Source organism: Megascapheus bottae, chromosome 17, assembly GCF_031878675.1.
Source record: "Megascapheus bottae isolate mThoBot1 chromosome 17, mThoBot2.hap1, whole genome shotgun sequence".
Lineage (NCBI taxonomy): Eukaryota > Metazoa > Chordata > Mammalia > Rodentia > Geomyidae > Megascapheus > Megascapheus bottae.
The window spans coordinates 12,190,373-12,208,902 of record NC_143525.1 but is presented as its reverse complement, the minus strand read 5'-3'; the positions used below and the strand labels follow the sequence as shown (position 1 = coordinate 12,208,902).

Here is an 18,530-nt window from a genome sequence, read left to right as displayed (position 1 = left end):
TCTGAAAACAGGCTCACACTCAAGATAGCAATGTTGTCACTCTCTAGGACCTCGGGAGCCACAGGCCACCTTTCTTCTCCAACCCTAATCTCTTACTAGGATAGTTGTTGCCTCATAGATGCCATCAGTGGGATTAAGGCTTGGGATGAATGGTTTTTTTTTTTTTTTCTCCCAGCTGCAGTTGGCAGCTGACTGAGCTGCATGATTTCACCTTGTACTGAAGTTCTGTGGTTCTCCAGCCCCAATCAGGGAATCTTGGTGCCCACTCTATCTTTCTCTGCTCTTCTTCTGCCAGGCAAGTTGCTCCACAGTTATCAGCTACCCTGTTACTTCTCACGGACATCCCTGGTTGTTGAAAAAGTCAACAATCAACAGCCAAGAGTGCTTGTTACTGTGGGTGCTTCTCCTCACAATCCTGTTTGCGCTGTGTTGAGTGACTCGAGGTTGTACACTCTTGGTATTTGCCACCTGTGTGTGCACACAGTTTCTGTTTACTGTGATGAAGTCACTAGACCTCAATGTGTGTCATTCCAAGTTTTTGAAGCACTTGGAAATGGGTTAGCTCCAGGGATGATATTGAAATATAATAGAACAAGAAGGCAGTTACCAGTAACAATAAGATTTTATAGCTGAGACTCAGAACAGAGTGACTCCCCAGCCCACATCCTAACCAGGCCTTCTGGACCAAAGCTTACTTGGCTCTCATGATGGCCTGGCCCTCTCAGTAAGCTCACTCCCGTTCCCATCCCAGTGACAAGACAACTCATAACATACGTAAGCATATTTCTCTTTTTACTTAATGCAAGGTTGACAATAATAAGTTGCATACTGCACTGTCATCAAACATCATCTCACATCCTTAACCTTTCCCTTGATCTTCGAGGAAAACCCAAAAAGGAAGACTCTCAATCCTAGAGACCTCAGTGTCTGAAGGCATTAAAGAAATAAATTAAGTGGAAGAGGTTCCTAGCGGGCCTTTTCCAGCTTTGTCTCACAGACCCAGCTGTACGACCTCTGGCAGACGTCATCATTCCAGCGACCATCAGAGGTGAAGTGGACGCAGTCCTCTCCGCCTCCCAGCCCGTGCCCGTACCAGTTATCTGGCTGTTGTGGACTCCAGTGCCTGCAGACAGGAGGACAGGTGACAGCCATGTGCTGAGATCAGACTCCCACCAGCAGCCCTGGGAACACAGGCTAGTCCCAAGTAGAGAAAATCAGCTGTGGGCGGGGGCATACTCACGTGAAGCCTTGCTGGTAATCTGTCCCATCCGACCATCTCCAGGGTCCATTTTGGTCAGTTAGGCCAATCCAAGTGTTTGGTTTACTTCTGTGACTCTGGATAAAATTCTGAAGAGACAAGATGGGGTAGCAAAATCTCTTCCCAGCAGCCAGCCTCTAGAAGAGCCTCCTCCGCTCTGGAGGTGAGGACCTCTAGGTGTGTGTTACCTGCTCCTCCAGGGAGTTCACCACCGCCAGGTATGCATTCTCCAGCTGGCAGTCCTTGTCAGCCTCTGCCCAAGACTTCGAAGATTCAGAGAACCAATAACAGCTGCCATTATACTCCAGCCAATTAAGGGGGCAACAGGCCTTAACAGAGCCTGTGGAGTTCAAGCAGAATGCAGGGACTGAGTCACTGCCCAGTGCACCATTGGAAGGCAGCTGAGGCCAGCAATACCCATAATGCTCCTCACCATTTCCCTTTAGGTCAGCTATCTCACAGCTCAAGGTCCTCAAGTCCTTCACCAACTGCTGGATTTTCAGAAGCATGGCAGATTGATCTGGGACAACCACATAGGAAGGGAACAGTGCTTTGGGTGGAATCTAAGCTCGGTGAGTTCTCTGAACTCCGTCAGTACAGGGGCTCGACCCAGGAGCCTCCCCGCATGCTCACCCATCTCACAATCATCTGACCTGATTTGAGTACATCCTGCTTTTTCTCCAGTGTGCTCTTCTGGGAAACCATGTTCTCTTTCAAACTGCGGACTGGAGGAGAGGGCAGCTTAGCAAAACAGTAGGCCAGGAAGTCACGGCCACCGTCATGGTGCACGGTCTTGGAAAGCTGGGCTTCTCACCTGCCTGCAGTTCATCCCTGTGGTCCTCCACTTCAATTTTCAGAACTTTGATCACTTCTTGCAAGCTTTGGCCTAAACAATGTGGGACCTGAGCTCAGAAATCAAATCACCACCCATTCCCACTCCATCCCAGAGCCCTGGACCAGCCCAGCTCACCCTGGGTGGTCAGTTCCTGGACATCAGCTTCTGTGCCTGAGGTGAAGTTACTGAAATTCTTCCTGAGGGTTTGCAGGTCTCTCTGTACCTGGGCATCTGATGAGTGGAAGTCAGATGGTGAGGATTAAGATTGATGAAGGCCCATCTGTGCCAGCCCTGAGCAGACCATTTGACACACAGGGTCTCATTCCATAGGCTCACTGGTGACCCAGTGACACCAGTGGCATCAGTGCTGTCAGCCAGTATTGTGTATGCGGAGAGGAAACCTAGGCCTGGGGTGAAGGAATGCAGCCAGGTGGCCAAAGATCAGGCCAGAGCCAGCGGTGGTCCCATCACAGGTCCTTCTCTTTCCCTACCAGCGCCCACCACAGGAACCACGGATCCCACATGAAAGCCACTGCCCATGTCGGCCTCTCTGGCTGTCCAGAGCAGCAGCCCACTGATGTCCCCTCTCAGCCCCTGTGTATCCATCACTGCCCCTGCTTAGGTCCTCACCATCACCCCACCATGGCCTACCACTGTACCCCCTGATTGCTTTCCTTCCTAGGCATCTGTGGGTACCTACTTTGGGATCCAAGGACACAGACAACCACCAACAGCAGGAGACTGAGGCCCAGGGAGAACAGGAGGAGACGGAATGCTGAGCAGATATTCCCCGGGGCAGAAGGAAGAGGAGAGGCTGAAAAAAAAGATATTAATATGAGCAAGATCCAAGATATGAGACAGGTAGGAAGATGAGAGGCCTCCAGGAATCTGTCTTGGGATTTAGGGTGAACCTTAGCTGGGGATGTGGTAGACTTAGGTGAGATGAATGGTGGAATCCTTTTCGTACTTCTTAGCTCTCACACTTCTGGAGAATCATGTGTATTAGGAGCCTACATGCATATAAACACACACAGACAGCAACTGTGGCAATATATGTGGCCTCATCATCAGAAGAGTGAGATAAAACTAGGATAAAAGACAAATGAGCTGGGCACCAGTGGCTCACACTTGTAATACTGGCTACTCAGGAAACTGAGATCTGAGCATCGAAGCCAGTCCTGACAGAGAAGTCCCTAAGAAACTCTTATCTCCTATTAACCACTCAAAAAACTGGAAGTAGAGCTGTAACTCAAAATGACACAGATAAAGCAATAAAGCTCAGGGACAGTGCCCAGGTCCTAAATTCCAGTTCCACAACAGACAAAAAAAAATCAAATAAAAATAAAAGAGTTGTACCTTGTAGGAGGTTTCATTTTGAGGGGAAATTATTTTTATAACAATCAGGCCAATGTGGGCAAATCTATGAAAGGTCCAGCTGTGCTAGCGCTCTACCACTTTGAGACACAGCACCACTTCTGATTTTCTGGTGGTTAACTGGAGATAAGCAGCTCACAGACTTTTCTTCTTGGCTTGCCTTCTAACCCTGATCCTCAGATCTCAGCCTCCTGAGCAGCTAGGACGACAGACGTGAGCTACTGGCACCTGGCAAAGCACAATTACTTTCTATTCCTGGAGCGCAGCCAAGCCCTGATGTCTTACCTGTCCTTGTCTTTCTGAGGACCTTCTATCCTCTTCACAATGGACTCTCAGCTTTGAGGAGCTGACCCCCAGAATGGACCCCACCCCATACTTCATAGAAATGCAGACATATAGCAGAAATACTGTTAGGACATTTTAAGAAGACAATTCAGGAGAGCACACTTCTCCTTTCCTCTCACCTTGGTCAATCCTTTGGGTTTTTTCCTCTCTCTCCACATCTTGAAAATTTTCATATGTCATTGTCATACTTGAACCCACACAGCCTCTGAGACTATCTGAGCTGTAATTAAGAAACCAGCGTCCAAATGACCAACAAAGAGGCTGGAAGCAAGGGAGAGTGGAAATCAGGACTGGAATCATAAAATATAACATTCCATTTCAAAATGAGCCCTGGTTTAGAACCAAAATAGAAATATTCCTGAATTTCCTCCCAATATACAGAGGGTAAGCAGTTGAGCTGAGTTTAGAATGAATGTCAGAAGTAAGTTGGAGCTCAGTTTATTCTTTCAACTGGGTCTGAAATTATTCTGGACTTGATTCTAGTATGAACATCGGTGCTCATGGGTGGAATTGGACCTAGCTGGGCCCTGGAATTTGATGTAGAATGGAGTGGAAGTTCAAGTTTAAAGTTGGGATTCAAATTGGATCTTGGCTAAAACTCAGGCTGGGATTAAAGTCAGAGTTGAGATTAGAATTGGAATGGACCAGAGATCCAGAGTTTGAATTTTAGTTTGTGACCGCGGATTCTGGCTGGCTTAGTCTAATCTAGAATCCAGTGAAGGGAAGATCATCTCAAGTAGTCACTTGGTCATTAACTTCCACAGTGGCTCCTTCTGTTTCTTCCAAATTACAACCAAAACCCAAAGTTCCCCTCCACCTCTTCCTCAGACATCTTCTGTCCTCCAGTCTCAGGGACACCCCCAGCCCATTACCTGTGGGAAGTCTGGAGGCCGTGATCCTGGCTTTCTTGTGCTCCACTAGGCAGAGGCAGAAATCCCTTCGACTTTTTAGAATTGAGTTCTGAATTGTTGAGGTGGGAGGGCCAAAGGAGGAGCTATGTGGAGCCCTGATCTTAGCCTAAAAGTCCAGTCAACTATAATTCCATTTCTCAGTGCGGGACAGTAAGTAACAAGGAGGATATATTAAAACTGGAACACAGGCAGATATGGGTGGGGGTACATGTGGTGTCAGCCTTGGGCTCACCCCCTGGGTGTGTCTTCTCCTATTTTTCTGGAACTCTCATGACTTCCTTATTTTTTATCTTGTGGGATGTAGAGTGGACCAGAAAGAACGGTGCTATTTTTTTTCCTTCTCATTCTTAAGTCTTTATTTACTTCCTGCCTATACATTTGCCGGAATAGTTTACGCAGCCATTATTGAGCCTTCATCTGAGCCAGGCTTAGTCTCTACTTTTCTTCAAAGCTTAGCCTGACTTGGCCGGCATCCGGGCGTCGTTGGTGTGACTGCACATTCAACCACCTTCTAGTGAGTGCTCCTGAAGAGAATTCTCTGAGCCACAGAATGCATCCTTTTTAACGAGAAGGGACCCAGCTGTGGACCAGCAAAGTGAATACCTTGTAGTTAATCTTCGATTTAAATTGCATTTTCTTCTGCTTGTTTGGTTTTTGTCTTTTAATGGAATGACAATGTATCAGAAATATCCATACACATTAGCTCAGTAAATGTACTTGCTTGTCTGCGCTTCATTTTATGGTCCTATGTCCTGGCATTTCCTTTCCTTAAAAATAAAAATAGGGCCGGGAGTTTGGCCTAGTGGTAGAGTGCCTGCCTATCATGCACGAAGACCGGGTTCAATTCCTCGGTACCACATGTACATAGAAAAAGCCGGAAATGGTGCTGTGGCTCAAGTGGTAGAGCTCAAGCCTTGAGAAAAATCTAAGGACGGTGCTCAGGCTCTGAGTTTAAGCCCAGGACCGGCAAAAAAAAATAATAATAATAGTAATAATTCAGCCAGGTGGCAGTGGCTCACGCCTGTAATCCTAGCTACTCAGGAGGCTGAGATCTGAGGATCCTGGTTCAAAGCCAACCCTGGGCAGGAAAGTTCCTAAGACTCTAATCTCTAATTAACCACCAGAAAACCAGAAGTGGCGCTGGGGCTCAAAGTGGTAGAGTGCTGGCCTTGAGCTAAAGAGCTTAGGGACAATGCCCAGACCCAGAGTTCAAGCTCCATGACTGAAAAAGCTAAACAAAACAAAAAATGCTCAGAATAGCACCCTAGAGTACAAGCCCCAGGATGCAGGGAAGGGATTGTGTGTGTGTGTGTGTGTGTGTGTGTGTGTGTGTGTAAGTATCTCTACTTATTACTCATAGGAATGGTGTGTGTTCTTACATTCCATTCCTTTGAGGCAATGTGTCTCTGTGCAGGTGAGATTGGCCTCAAACTCCCAATCTCCCTAGTGCTGAGTTTTACAAGTAGTTGCCACCGTGCTATATTTCCCTATTACTAAACAGAGCATTTTTCTTTCTTTTCTTGTCTCCTCTTTCCCTCTCTCCCTCCCTCCCTCCCCCCCCCTCTTCAGCTCAAGGCTAATGCTCTACCACTTTGAACTACAGCACCATTTCCGGTGATCCTTAGGCCTGGGCTTCCCAAGTAGTGTGGATTACAGATGTAAGCCACTGGCACCCGGCTATACCAGGTGTTTAGATAGAAAATGGACTAACACAATTTTCTTTGGAGAAGCAGATGCTGAGGTTGAATTTGAGGGATGAGTGACTTATTAGGGGTTCAGCTCCTGGAAAAAGGAGAAATAATGATGGACAGAGGAGGTACATCCTGGCACTAGCCAGTCCCGCAAAGACTCCTGATTGAAGAACCATGTTGTGATGACAGCACACCAGCATCCAGGCATAAGTGTGGAGCAGAGCTCCCTAGAGTCCTAGCCTTCTGGCCACTGGCCACCAGTGGTCCCAGCAACACAAGCCCCGGGCAGAAGTGGCTGTCAGCAAATCATATTCCCTCCCATCAGTGACTTCCAAGTGTTTCCTAGAAAAGGAATTGGGCAATTCATGTGTGGCTAGTGGGGTATTGTGTTGAGTTCATATAAGAATTGGGAGAATCAGCTTTTTCCAGAGCCTTCAAAGAACATGCCGAGTTCCTCTAGCTGCAGAGTGGAGAACATCTGCAGCAGACAGCTGATTATTTGGGAAGCAATCTAGCAGACGAACAAAGGCTCAGCCTTCACTGAGCTCACCTTCCAGCCCATGACAGGAAAGTATATACAGCCTAATGTCTCATAGTGACAGTACCTTGGAGGAGAATGGTGACATAAAGCATTTTTAGTAGGGTGGCAAAAATAGTGTCAGCCAGGCAGTGGTGGCTCATACCTGTAATCCTAGCTACTCGGGGGGCTGAGATCTGAGGATTACAGCTCAAAGCCAGCCCAGGCAGGAAAAGTCCATGAAACTCCTATCTCCAGGCTTTGAGTTCAAGCCCCAGGACCAGCACACAGACACACAGACACACAGACACAGACACACACACACACACACACACACACACACACACACACAATTAGTTGATTAAAATAAAATCAATTGCATGAACACGAAAAAACCAATGGTTCTCCTTCTAGTCGCCCAAATAAACTAAACTTTGAGCATTTTCCATAAATCGCCAACTCGTTAAGAAAAACATCTTTCTCGGTGACTTCTGCAATGCTGATGCTCAAAGATAAGCCATGAATTTTTGTGAATATGAAAATCGTGTTTCGTTTTGTTTTTTAAAGTGCTGAGTGTTGTCAGCAAGAGGATCCTTGTCTAAACTTGTTAACATTGACAATCTTGCAGAATTTCTCTGGGAATGCCTGGGGTGGATTTTGTTTGGTAAGCCTGTAACTCACAAAGTCTGCCACCTGGCATTTGTACCTCTTTGTCAGAGAACTGCCCTCCTATGTCCCCTGGTCCCATGGGACATAAATACCTTGGAATGCCATTATTGACTACTACACACCATATTAGCCAAAGACTGATGGGTGCCAAGATATAAATAGAGTTGTCCCCTTAGGACAACTCTGACATGACCTGCACTTCCTCTGTGGGATTTCAAGGTGAATTTACACAAAGCCGCCACCACAGGACTTCATTTGAAATTGCCTGCAGTGACTTCTGAGTGAATCATTTTCACAAAAATCCTTTCACAGTCAGCTGACTCCTTCTCTTCCTTTTCCTGCTTCCTTGTTCCTCTACCCATCATGTTTCCCAGAATGATTTCCAATGAATTCTTTTCAGCAAAGATCCGCATCTCAGATGGTTCAGTTCCCCCTCTTGTCTTCCTTTTCTTCTCACTGATGCTCAAGAACAAAGGAGAGAAGAATTCAGTCATAGGTTGGACCTGGCTCCAATAGCTCATGCCTGTAATCCTAGCTACTCAGGATCCCTATTCCAAGCCAGTCCTGGGACTTGAATTCAAGGCCTGAGCACTGTCCTTGAGCTTTCTCAAGGCTAGCGCTCTACCACTTGAGCCACAGCACCGCTTCTAGCTTTTTCTGTGTATGTGGTACCGAGGAATTGAACCCACCCACACCCTTGTGCGTGCTACATGAGCACTCTACCACTAGGCCACATTCCCAGCCCCAGCAGGAGATTCTTATCTCCAAATAACTAGCAAAAACCTGGAGTGAAAATGCAGGTCTTAAGCAAAAAAGCTAAGCAAAAGCACAAGACTCTAGCTGATAGAGACAGGCAGGCTGCTAGAGGGGGCTTGAACTCAGGGCCTGGGAACTGTCCCTGAGCTCTTTTGCTCAAGGCTAACGCTCTACCACTTTGAGATACAACTCCACTTCTGCTTTTTGAGTGGTTCTTTGGAAATAACGCTCCAGGAGACTTTCCTGCCTGGGCTGGCTTTGAACTGCGATCCTCAGATTTAGGCCTCCTGAGTAGCTAAGATTTGTCATGAGCCCCTGGCTCCTGGTTCTACCCTGGCCTTTTCTAGGTGCCTCAGAAACCTCTGGACTCCTCTGCTCTGTAAAGATGGCCCTCTCTGTGAGACCACGGCCTCTTTTCTTAACTGCCACATAGAACTCTCCTGGAGCAGAGTCCTCTTAGATGTCTCAAGCCTAATGTAAGTTCTCTGACATCCTTGCTCTGCTGGACCATTGTGTGTGTGTGTGTGTGTGTGTGTGTGTGTGTACACAGCAATACTGGGGCTTGAACTCAGGGCCTTACACTCTTGCTTGGCATTTTCACCCAAAGCTGGTGCCCTACCACTTGAACCATACCTTCACTTCCAGATTTTTTTGCCAGCCCTAGGCCTTGAACTGAGGGCCTGAGCACTGTCCCTGAGCTTCTTTTGCTCAAGGCTAGCACTCTACCACTTGAGCCACAGTACCACTTCCAGCTTTCTCTATTTATGTGGTACTGAGGAATTGGACGCAGGGCTTTATGCATGCTAGGCAAGCACTCTACCACTAAGCCACATTCGCAACTCAACACTTCCAGATGTTTTTTTTTTGCTAGTTATTTAGCAATAAGAGTCACTCAGATTTGTCTTCCTGGGTTTTGGCTCCAAAATGACCTCAGATCTCAGCCTCCTGAGGAGCTAGGATTGCATGTGTGACCCACCAGCATCTGACTCCTTCGACTCTTCTCTACCCCGTCAAGTAACAGTCCACAGGGATCCCAACAAAATTTATACTGATTTGGCTACCACATGTCCTGATGAGGAGACTCCTGGTCCCTGCCTTGGAGGTAAACGGTGCCCTGTGTCTCTGTCATCTGGTTGGTGAGGGGATAGAGAAACATTTTCCTTCCACACTGAGTGAGAGTTGAGGACTGCCTTGAATGAACTCCCTTGCTCATTTTGTCCCTTCTAAATGAATTGTGCTCATGAGCCTAGCTACCTCAGGGTTTTTAAGCATAGGCACACCAACAGCCATCTTCCTCAGCTTTGGGAATACAGCCAACGTGCATGAAAACAGGAAACATTTAACCTCATGTGGTCGGTCGCTTTTCTCAGTTCCTTCATTGGGCTTGCCAAGATTTGATTTAATCATGATAGTTGGGGTTTTTTTTTTGTTTTTTTTGAAAACAGGTTTCTGTTAAAAGGATGAAAAGGCTGCGCGTGGATGACTCATCCCTGCACTTGTAGCTACTCAGGAGGCTGAGCTCTGAGGAACACAGTTTTCAAAGGCAGCGTGGGCAAGGAAATCCATGAGACTCTTATCTACAATTAGCCAGCAAAATACTGAACGAGGAGCATGGCTTAAGTGGTACAATGTCAGCTGTGAGTGAGCACTCTAAGCAAGGGCAAGAGACCCTGGGTTCAAGTCCAGTATTAGCAAAGTATTAGCAAAGTTATAAGGGGCAGGAAGGGGGGTCTGAGGGTGTAACTCTTCTGTAGATTGCTTGCTTAACATGTGAGGCCCTCATTCCACCCCCAGCACCACAGAGCCAAAGGAAAGGCAGGAACATGTTCTGTATTGTGAATCTGTCACAATAATCGAATCACTATCTGATTTTTTTTTTTGTCGATCATGGGACTTGTCCCTGAGCTCTTCAGTTCGAGGCTACTGCCCTACCCCTTGAGCCACAGCGCCACTGTCGGTTTTCTAGTACTTAATTGAAGATGATGAGTCTCAAGGACTTTAGTGCCTCAGCTGGCTTTCAAATGTGATCCTCAGATCTCAGCCTCCTGAGTAGATAGGATTACAGGTGTGGGCCAGTGATCCCTGCTGTCTTTTCCAATTTTCTTTGTCATTCCTCCTCCTCCTCCTCTTCCTCCTCCTCCTCATCCTCCTTATTTTTTTGCCATTCCTGGGGCTTGAACTCTGGGCTTGGGCACTGTCCCTGAGCTCCTTTTTGCTCAAGGCTGGCACTCTACCACTTGAGCCACAGCACCTCTTCTGGCTTTTAACTGTGATTAATTGGAGATAAGCGTCTCACAGACTTTCCTACTTGGGCTGGCTTTAAACTGTGATTCAACAGCTTAAAGATCTTTCTAAGGCCACCCATTGTGGAAACAGCTAGAGACCAGCTGTGTTGGAAACAATATGTTTGGAGTCCAAATGGGGCTTCCAGACGGTGAATGGTGGGGAATGGTCTGACCAAACCTGTTCTTCACTAACATCTCTTCCCTGGAGGCTGAGGTTTGGTCCCAACCTCCTCCATCCCTTCCATCTGGCCTTCTTTGTCCCTTGTCCCCGTCCCAGTTCCAAAAAACCAAGCCTCGCAAGTTCAAGTATTGCTTTCCTTCTTCCCCTACTGTCAGAGACCAAGGAGTTAAACGGAACAAAGCAAAGACCCTCTAGCCTTGGGCAAACCGCACCTGGTTGAGTCATCTGCACAAAATACTTCTCGGAATAACCGCAGGTTGTGTCGCTTGGGTTAGCACAATGGCCAAAAGAATAACCTGACCCACCCCTAGCCTTGAGATTTCCCGTTCTTGTTATCACAAAAACTCTCCATCCCCCCCCCCTCTATACTCCCTTCCTTACACTCAGGGTATATAAACCCTGCTTTACTTTTAATAAATGAGACCTTGACGCGACTCAGATTGTCTCTGTCTTTCTTTATGCGCCTGGTCTCCTTCCTCTCTTTCCCCCATTGGTTTTCTTCTTTTAGGAGGAGCCTCCTCGAGCCTCATGAATGACTGAACCCGCGGGTCGGGAGAAGTGGCGCCCAACGTGGGGCTCGAGGCACGGTGACCTACCGGACGGCGTGGAGAGCAGGGGACCCCGATTATATTAAGGTAGAGACGCCCACACCGCATCGCTCGTGCACCGTGGGAGAGTCTTGAGGTAAGTTTTGCCGTCCCATCAACCATGGGCAAAGCGTTATCAAAAGAGGTTTTATTTATAAAAGAAATGAAAGGATCACTTAGGGAGAGAGGAATAAGAGTTAAAAAGAAAGATTTGGTAAAATTCTTTTGTTTTGTTGGAGAAAAGTGTCCGTGGTTGGTCTTGCACGGACCAGACATCCATCCCCTTACCTGGAATAAGGTAGGGAAAAATATCAATGATTTACTCCGTCAGGGAGAGCAAATCCCCGAGGCCTTCTTTAGCTTCTATGGGGTTATTAGAGATATTTTAAAGGAAGCAGAGGAGGGAGGTGACAGTGCTCGCTTACTAGCTTTAACAGAGGATTACCTAACGGAGTCACGTTGCCCGTCTCGCAAAAGCGAAAGTGACAATGAAAAACCTATGGTCACTGGCCTTCGGCCTGGCTCGCGCACTCCCTCTTTGATTGATGAGCCTGTGCCCTCAGGACGCTGCTTGGCGCCACCTTTAATTCCCGAAAAAGAGGAACAAGTCCAACCCCCTTTAGAAGACAGGATCAAGAACAATACTAAAAAGAAAAATATGTCACTAAAACCTTATAAAAATATTTATCCTATTATTCCTAAGACTTCTCCTGATAATGGCAGGCTCAACCCCCCGTCTGAGGTGGAGCTAGAGGAGGAGGCAGCGCATTGTGAGGAAGAAAGATATGGCCCTTTTTCTCTTCCCCAAGTTTCTGCAGCTACACAGACTCCAGAGATAAGGGCCCTTCACTGGGCCACCCCTCCCCCCTATCCAGACACCCCTCTCCCGTCAGCCCCACCACAGGAAATGGTGAGATCATTTTCTGTTCCTCCGGAGGTGCAAGGTCTCCTTAAATCCAAAGACTCTCTCTTGAAACAAGTGACAGAATTAAAAAACGTGCTTCATTTAAAAAGAGAGTTAAGGGACCTCACTTTGCAAATTCATGATTTACAAATGGATCTTGTTGGGGAAGCCATGACTACCCCCCATGCCTCGGGTAACAAGCCCGCTAAAACACCCTCGGCCTCAAAGAGCCGTAATAGTAGACTCAGATCCGGGGCGCAAACTGTTTCCCTCTCCTTCCCCGTAATTACTCGCTCTAACACTCAACCTCGGGAACAAGAGGGGGAGGAAGGAGAAGCGGGAGAGGAGGAGGTGGACACCACCAGAAGGCAGGAGGAGGGACAAAACCTAGATTCCTCTGCCTCCGAGGAGGAAGGGGGTGATCAGGAGGAGGCAAGGAGAGATTCTCAAATTACATATAGGAAATTAACGTTTAAACAAATTAAAGAACTACATTCGGCTGTTAAGAATTATGGAATTAACGCCCCTTTTACTTTAACAGTACTGGAGGGCCTCGGGGGTGAGGGACATTTATTGCCTCATGAGTGGCACAAGATTGTACAGTCTGTTTTAACCAGGAGTCAATATCTAACCTGGAAAGCTGAATTTATAGATAAGGCAGAAAATCAAGCCATTACCAATAAAAAACATACACAAATGGCTTCATGGTCTTCTGATAAAATTTCAGGGAGGGGCAAATTTGCCTCGGAGGAAAAACAACAAAAACTCCCTGCAGGAATATTAACCCAGACTGCTCAGGCTGCCCTGGCCGCCTGGAGAGCCGTGCCTGCTGCAGGAGCGGTTACTACCTCTCTTTCCAGGGTAGTACAAGGCAATAATGAACCATATTCTCAATTTGTTGCCAGACTGTTGGAAGCAGCCGAAAGAATATTAGGTGAGGTAGATACAGATGACATTATAGTTAGACAGTTGGCCATAGAAAATGCTAATGCAGCCTGTAAAGCTGCTTTAAGAGGCAAAACAAAGACCCTAGATTTAAATGGTATGATTAAAATTTGCAATGATGTGGATTCCTTTGAACATAAAATGTCTAAATCTATTAATTTGGCCATTGGAGCCATACTCCAAAACCAGACTCCACCTTCAGGAAAACTAGGACAAATATCTAGCCCTAAAAACTGTTTTAAATGTGGACAAATCGGACATTTTGCTAGAGAATGCCCTGGAGCTATTAAACAACCCAACGTTCCTGGGACAATTCCCCTCCCCCTTCCCCCTGGCCTTTGTCCTAAATGCAAAAGAGGCCATCACTGGGCTAGAGAGTGCCGGTCCAAGACCGATATAAATGGCCAGCCTTTATCTGCGGTTTCGGGAAACGGGCTACGGGCCCCAGCAGGGGGCCCTACCTACCCACCGCGACAACCAATGACCCTTCCTGCCCAAAATCTGCCTCTGATGCAAACATCGCTGACTCAGACTTGTTCCGAGCCACTGCAGGCAGCGCAGGACTGGACCTCTGTTCCTCCACCACCAGGATTATAACTCCAGAGGAAGGAACAGTTGTTATAAACTCTGGAAGGTTCGGGCCTCCCCCGCCAGGAATGTTTTTTCTTATTATAGGCCGAGCTTCAAGCTCACTGCAAGGACTCTCTGTCATTCCCTCGGTGGTTGACACCGATTATTCAGGCGAATTAAAAATTTTAGTTCATGCCTCTCAAGGCCCTCTTGCCATATCGGCAGGCCAACGCATTGCACAAGCCCTCCCTCTGCCGGTAACAGGACAGTTCCCATATAAGCATCCCCAGCGTGGCAATTCTACCCCAGGATCAACAGATATATTTTGGGTACATCAATTGACAGAATCTCGACCAACTTTAAAACTTTTTTTGGAAGGAAAACAATTCCTGGGTCTTTTAGATACAGGGGCCGATGCTACTGTCATTGCAAAACAACATTGGCCTATCTCTTGGCCTCTGGAACCCACCGCTACCCATTTAAAGGGTATTGGGCAGACTCAAAATACACTCCAGAGTTCTAAAATATTAACATGGACAGACCCAGAGGGAAACACTGGGACAGTTAAACCTTTTGTGGTGGACGGACTCCCTGTAAATCTATGGGGGAGAGATATAATGACCCAAATGGGAGTTATCATGTTCAGCCCTAATGAGACTGTGACTAACATGATGCTCAAGTCTGGATATTTGCCAGGAAAAGGACTGGGAAAGCATGAGCAAGGAATTAGTCACCCAATTATACCCACCCCTAAATGGGATAGAAAAGGTCTTGGGACCGACCTTTTTTCCTAAAGACCACTGCTCCCCCTGCGCTCCAAGCCGATAAAATAACTTGGAAATCTGACAATCCGGTTTGGATAGACCAGTGGTCCATGCCTCAAGAAAAGGTTCAGGCTGCTCTTCAGTTGGTGCAGGAACAATTAGAGCAGGGACATCTTGAACCTTCTACCTCTCCCTGGAATACTCCCATATTTGTTATAAAAAAGAAAAATGGGAGTTGGAGGTTACTGCAGGATCTAAGGGAAATTAATAAAACCATGGCACCCATGGGAGCCCTACAACCTGGACTGCCCTCTCCCACAGCTATCCCTAAAGAATTTTTTAAAATTGTAATAGATATAAAAGACTGTTTTTTCTCCATTCCCCTCGATCCTGGAGATTGTAAAAGATTTGCCTTTTCCATACCCGTGATAAACCATAAGGGCCCTAATCCCCGCTTTCAATGGCGAGTGTTGCCACAGGGTATGGCTAATTCTCCCACTCTTTGTCAAAAATTTGTGGCTCAATCCATAGACCCAATTCGTGTTCAATACCCTCATATATATATTATACATTATATGGATGATCTATTAATTGCCGCCAAACAAGAAACGGAGGCCCATCAAGTGACTCAAAAAATAGTTATTGCTTTACAAGACAGAGGATTTTTTATATCCCCAGAAAAAATTCAAACCTGCTATCCCTTTTTATTTTTAGGATTTCAATTAGAACCCAACTTAATTTATTCGCAAAAAATTAAAATTAAAAGGGATAAATTAGTTTGCCTAAATGATTTTCAAAAACTTCTAGGGGACATTAATTGGCTACGCCCTTATCTTAAATTAACAACAGGAGAATTAAAACCCTTGTTTAATATTTTGCAGGGAAATTCTGATCCCACGTCCCCAAGAAAAATTACTCCAGAGGCTGAAAAGGCCTTAATAAAATTAGAAGCAGCTATTACCCAACAAAATATAGGCTATTTTGACCCCAGTTTGCCTCTTTATTTAATTATATTTGCCACCGAATTCACCCCCACTGGTTTACTATGGCAGAGAGCAGTACCCCTATTTTGGGTACATGCTTCTGCCTCTCAATCTAAAGTATTACCCCCCTACCCCCTTTTAATATCTCAACTTATCTTTATAGGATTAAAAACTTCAGTCAGATATTTTGGCAAGGATCCTGATATCATAATCACCCCTTACTCTAAGGAACAAATTAATTGGTTACAACAAAGACAAGATGATTGGGCTGTTTTATGCACTGGGTTCCAGGGTAGCTTTGATACTCACATGCCCAGCGACAGACTTATTCAATTCCTTAATATCACTCCTTTTGTTTTTCTAAAAAATACCTTGATAAAGCCCATCCCCAATACTTTGAGCATCTTCATTGATGGATCAAAAAATGGAAAAGCTTCATATGTTATTAATAATGTTTCCCACTTTGTAAATACTTCCTTTAAATCTGCTCAGTTAGTAGAATTATTTGCTGCACTTTGTGTTTTTCGGTTATTAAAGACCCACCCTTTTAATCTGTTTTCGGATAGCCATTATGTTGTCAGAGCTTTACAAGTTTTAGAAATGGTTCCGGTTATTCAGCCTACTACACCTACTTTTCAATTATTTTTTGAATTGCAAAAACTTATTAGACAACGTTCATACCCCTTCTTTGTAGGACATATTCGTGCTCATTCTGGCCTACCTGGGCCACTAACCCGGGGCAATGAATTAGCTGATTTGGCAACCCAAATAGTTACCTTATCTCAAACAGTTAATCCGGTGACCCTTGCACAAGAGGCCCATGCTGTTCACCACCTTAATGCTCATACCCTGCGCTTAAAATTTAAAATTACTAGAGAACAGGCAAGACAAATTGTTAAAAACTGCCAAAATTGCCTAACCCTGCTCCCTGAACCCCATGTAGGTGTAAACCCCAGAGGGCTCATACCTGGACAACTTTGGCAAATGGATGTTACTCATGTCCCCTCCTTTGGAAGGTTAAAATATGTACATGTTACCATTGATACCTTTAGTGGATTTATTTGTGCCTCCGCTCATTTAGGGGAGGCCACAAAAGATGTTATAAACCATCTCCTATATGTTTTTTCTGTCATGGGACAACCCCAAGCTATAAAGACGGACAATGGGCCCGGATATACCAGTCAAAAGTTCAAACAATTTTGCTCCCAAATGAGCATAAAACATATTACTGGAATCCCCTACAACCCCCAAGGACAAGGAATAGTGGAAAGGGCTCATCAGACTTTAAAAAACACCCTCATTAAACTTGCCTCACAAGAGACATTATATTCCCTTAAAGGAAACTATAAGACTTTATTATTACATGCTCTCTTTGTCTTAAACTTTTTAACTCTTGACGCTAATGGCAAATCTGCCGCAGAACGCCTTTGGCATCCCACCACACAAACAGACTACGCCCAGGCCCTATGGAAAGACCCACTGACGGGAATATGGAATGGCCCTGACCCAGTCATTATCTGGGGAAAAGGATCAGCTTGCATTTATAATTCTAAAGAAGGGGGAGCTAGATGGTTGCCTGAAAGATTAATAAAACCATATAATAAATCCAGGGACCCTCCCTGAGAAAGTTTTTCTCTTCTTCTAGGATCCACGGTGCTGCAGAGTCTCAATAACTCATGGCCATTCCTGTAATTGGTAAGATAAAGATGCAGCCAAAACTTGTGGCCCTATGGCTTTTAGCCTCAATAATAATCAAAAATGTAAATTCAGGCTTTGGACCCCCCCCCTCAAGAAAGGAACTTTATACTGCACTCTTTGGCCCTCCCTGTGACTGCTCAGGAGGATATTGGCCTGAAGCTCCTAGTAGTTACACTCGGACAGTGGATTGTACAACTAAGGTGGCCTACCTCCGCGCAGAAGTAAATACTAATTCTGGAGGATTTCATCAACCAAAATGGGTTTGCATTAATAAACCAAAAATAGTTCCCTCTAAAACAGGCCAAGCCAGACAAAATTGCTCAGAATCCTGCTCATATACCACAGCAATGCACAGCACTTGCTATACATCAGCCGCCATTTGTATAGGCAAACAAGGCCTTCAATACTTTCAAGCCTCCCTGACCAAAACCTTTCGCCCTGGAGGAACGGCCACACACGTGACCACTGGTCTTTTTGGGTATACAAGACTCCATACGCAGTTGCAACTTGCTGGCTGTGAGGGAACTATTGGCAAACCCTCTTGCTGGCCCCTTACGGCCCCCATAGGCGTATCTGATGGAGGAGGGCCCACAGATGCTATTAAACATATCCAAGTACTGAAATCACTAGAACCCCAACTGCCTCAACTTACGTATCATCCCTTAGCATTACCCAAGTCCCGAGCATCAAATTTAGATATAAATACAATGGATATTTTAAACACCACCTTTCTTTTACTCAACAACTCTAACCCTGTACTTGCTAGTGATTGTTGGCTTTGTTTAGCAGCAGGGAGAGTTATGCCTTTAGCCATTTCCGCCACATATAATGTGAGTACTAAAGACACATGCTCCCCTAGCCCCCCTCTTAGGGTCCAACCTATGGGCAATTTTACAACCTGCCTCTCAGGTGCAATGCAAAACAATACCCTAGATGTTGATATTGGCACGTACCCCTCCAATAATTGTGAAATATTGAAGAACTATTCTCAACCTACCCCGTCTCTTTGCTCCCCCAGCGGCACAATATTTGTCTGTGGAGGAAATTTGGCCTATCCCCAATTGCCATCCAACTGGACAGGAAATTGTGTTCTCGCTTTATTACTCCCAGATATAAGTGTCGTACCAGGGGATGAGCCCCTACCTGTCCCTAGTTTTGATATGATAGGAGGGAAGAGACACACACGAGCAATTACATTTATTCCCCTCCTCGTGACCCTAGGAGTTACTGCGGCCATAGGGTCGGGAACAGCTGGAT

General features: G+C 45.9%; 1 protein-coding gene across 1 annotated transcript; it reads right to left on the bottom strand.

Annotated features, from left to right (window-relative positions):
- Nucleotides 1-966: 966 nt before the first annotated feature.
- Nucleotides 967-3,998, bottom strand: LOC150051064 (C-type lectin domain family 10 member A-like). The gene is made up of 9 exons (XM_090351484.1): nucleotides 3,932-3,998; nucleotides 2,794-2,907; nucleotides 2,229-2,324; nucleotides 2,073-2,144; nucleotides 1,912-1,983; nucleotides 1,692-1,778; nucleotides 1,447-1,598; nucleotides 1,241-1,347; nucleotides 967-1,123 (listed from the first exon to the last, which is right to left on the bottom strand). The coding sequence occupies exons 1-9, from the start codon at nucleotides 3,996-3,998 to the stop codon at nucleotides 967-969; spliced, it is 924 nt and encodes a 307-aa protein (XP_090207610.1).
- Between the last annotated feature and the right edge of the window lie 14,532 nt (nucleotides 3,999-18,530).

Bases quoted from the DNA above. Each gene is read 5' to 3' on its own strand.
- LOC150051064 (XM_090351484.1), bottom strand. From the start codon at position 3,998: ATGACAATGACATATGAAAATTTTCAAGATGTGGAGAGAGAGGAAAAA. The intron at 2,145-2,228 runs GTGAGCTGGGCT...CACATTGTTTAG, and splicing joins CCAGGAACTGACCACCCAGG to GCCAAAGCTTGCAAGAAGTG. The intron at 1,984-2,072 runs GTGAGAAGCCCA...CCTCTCCTCCAG, and splicing joins CAGGGATGAACTGCAGGCAG to TCCGCAGTTTGAAAGAGAAC.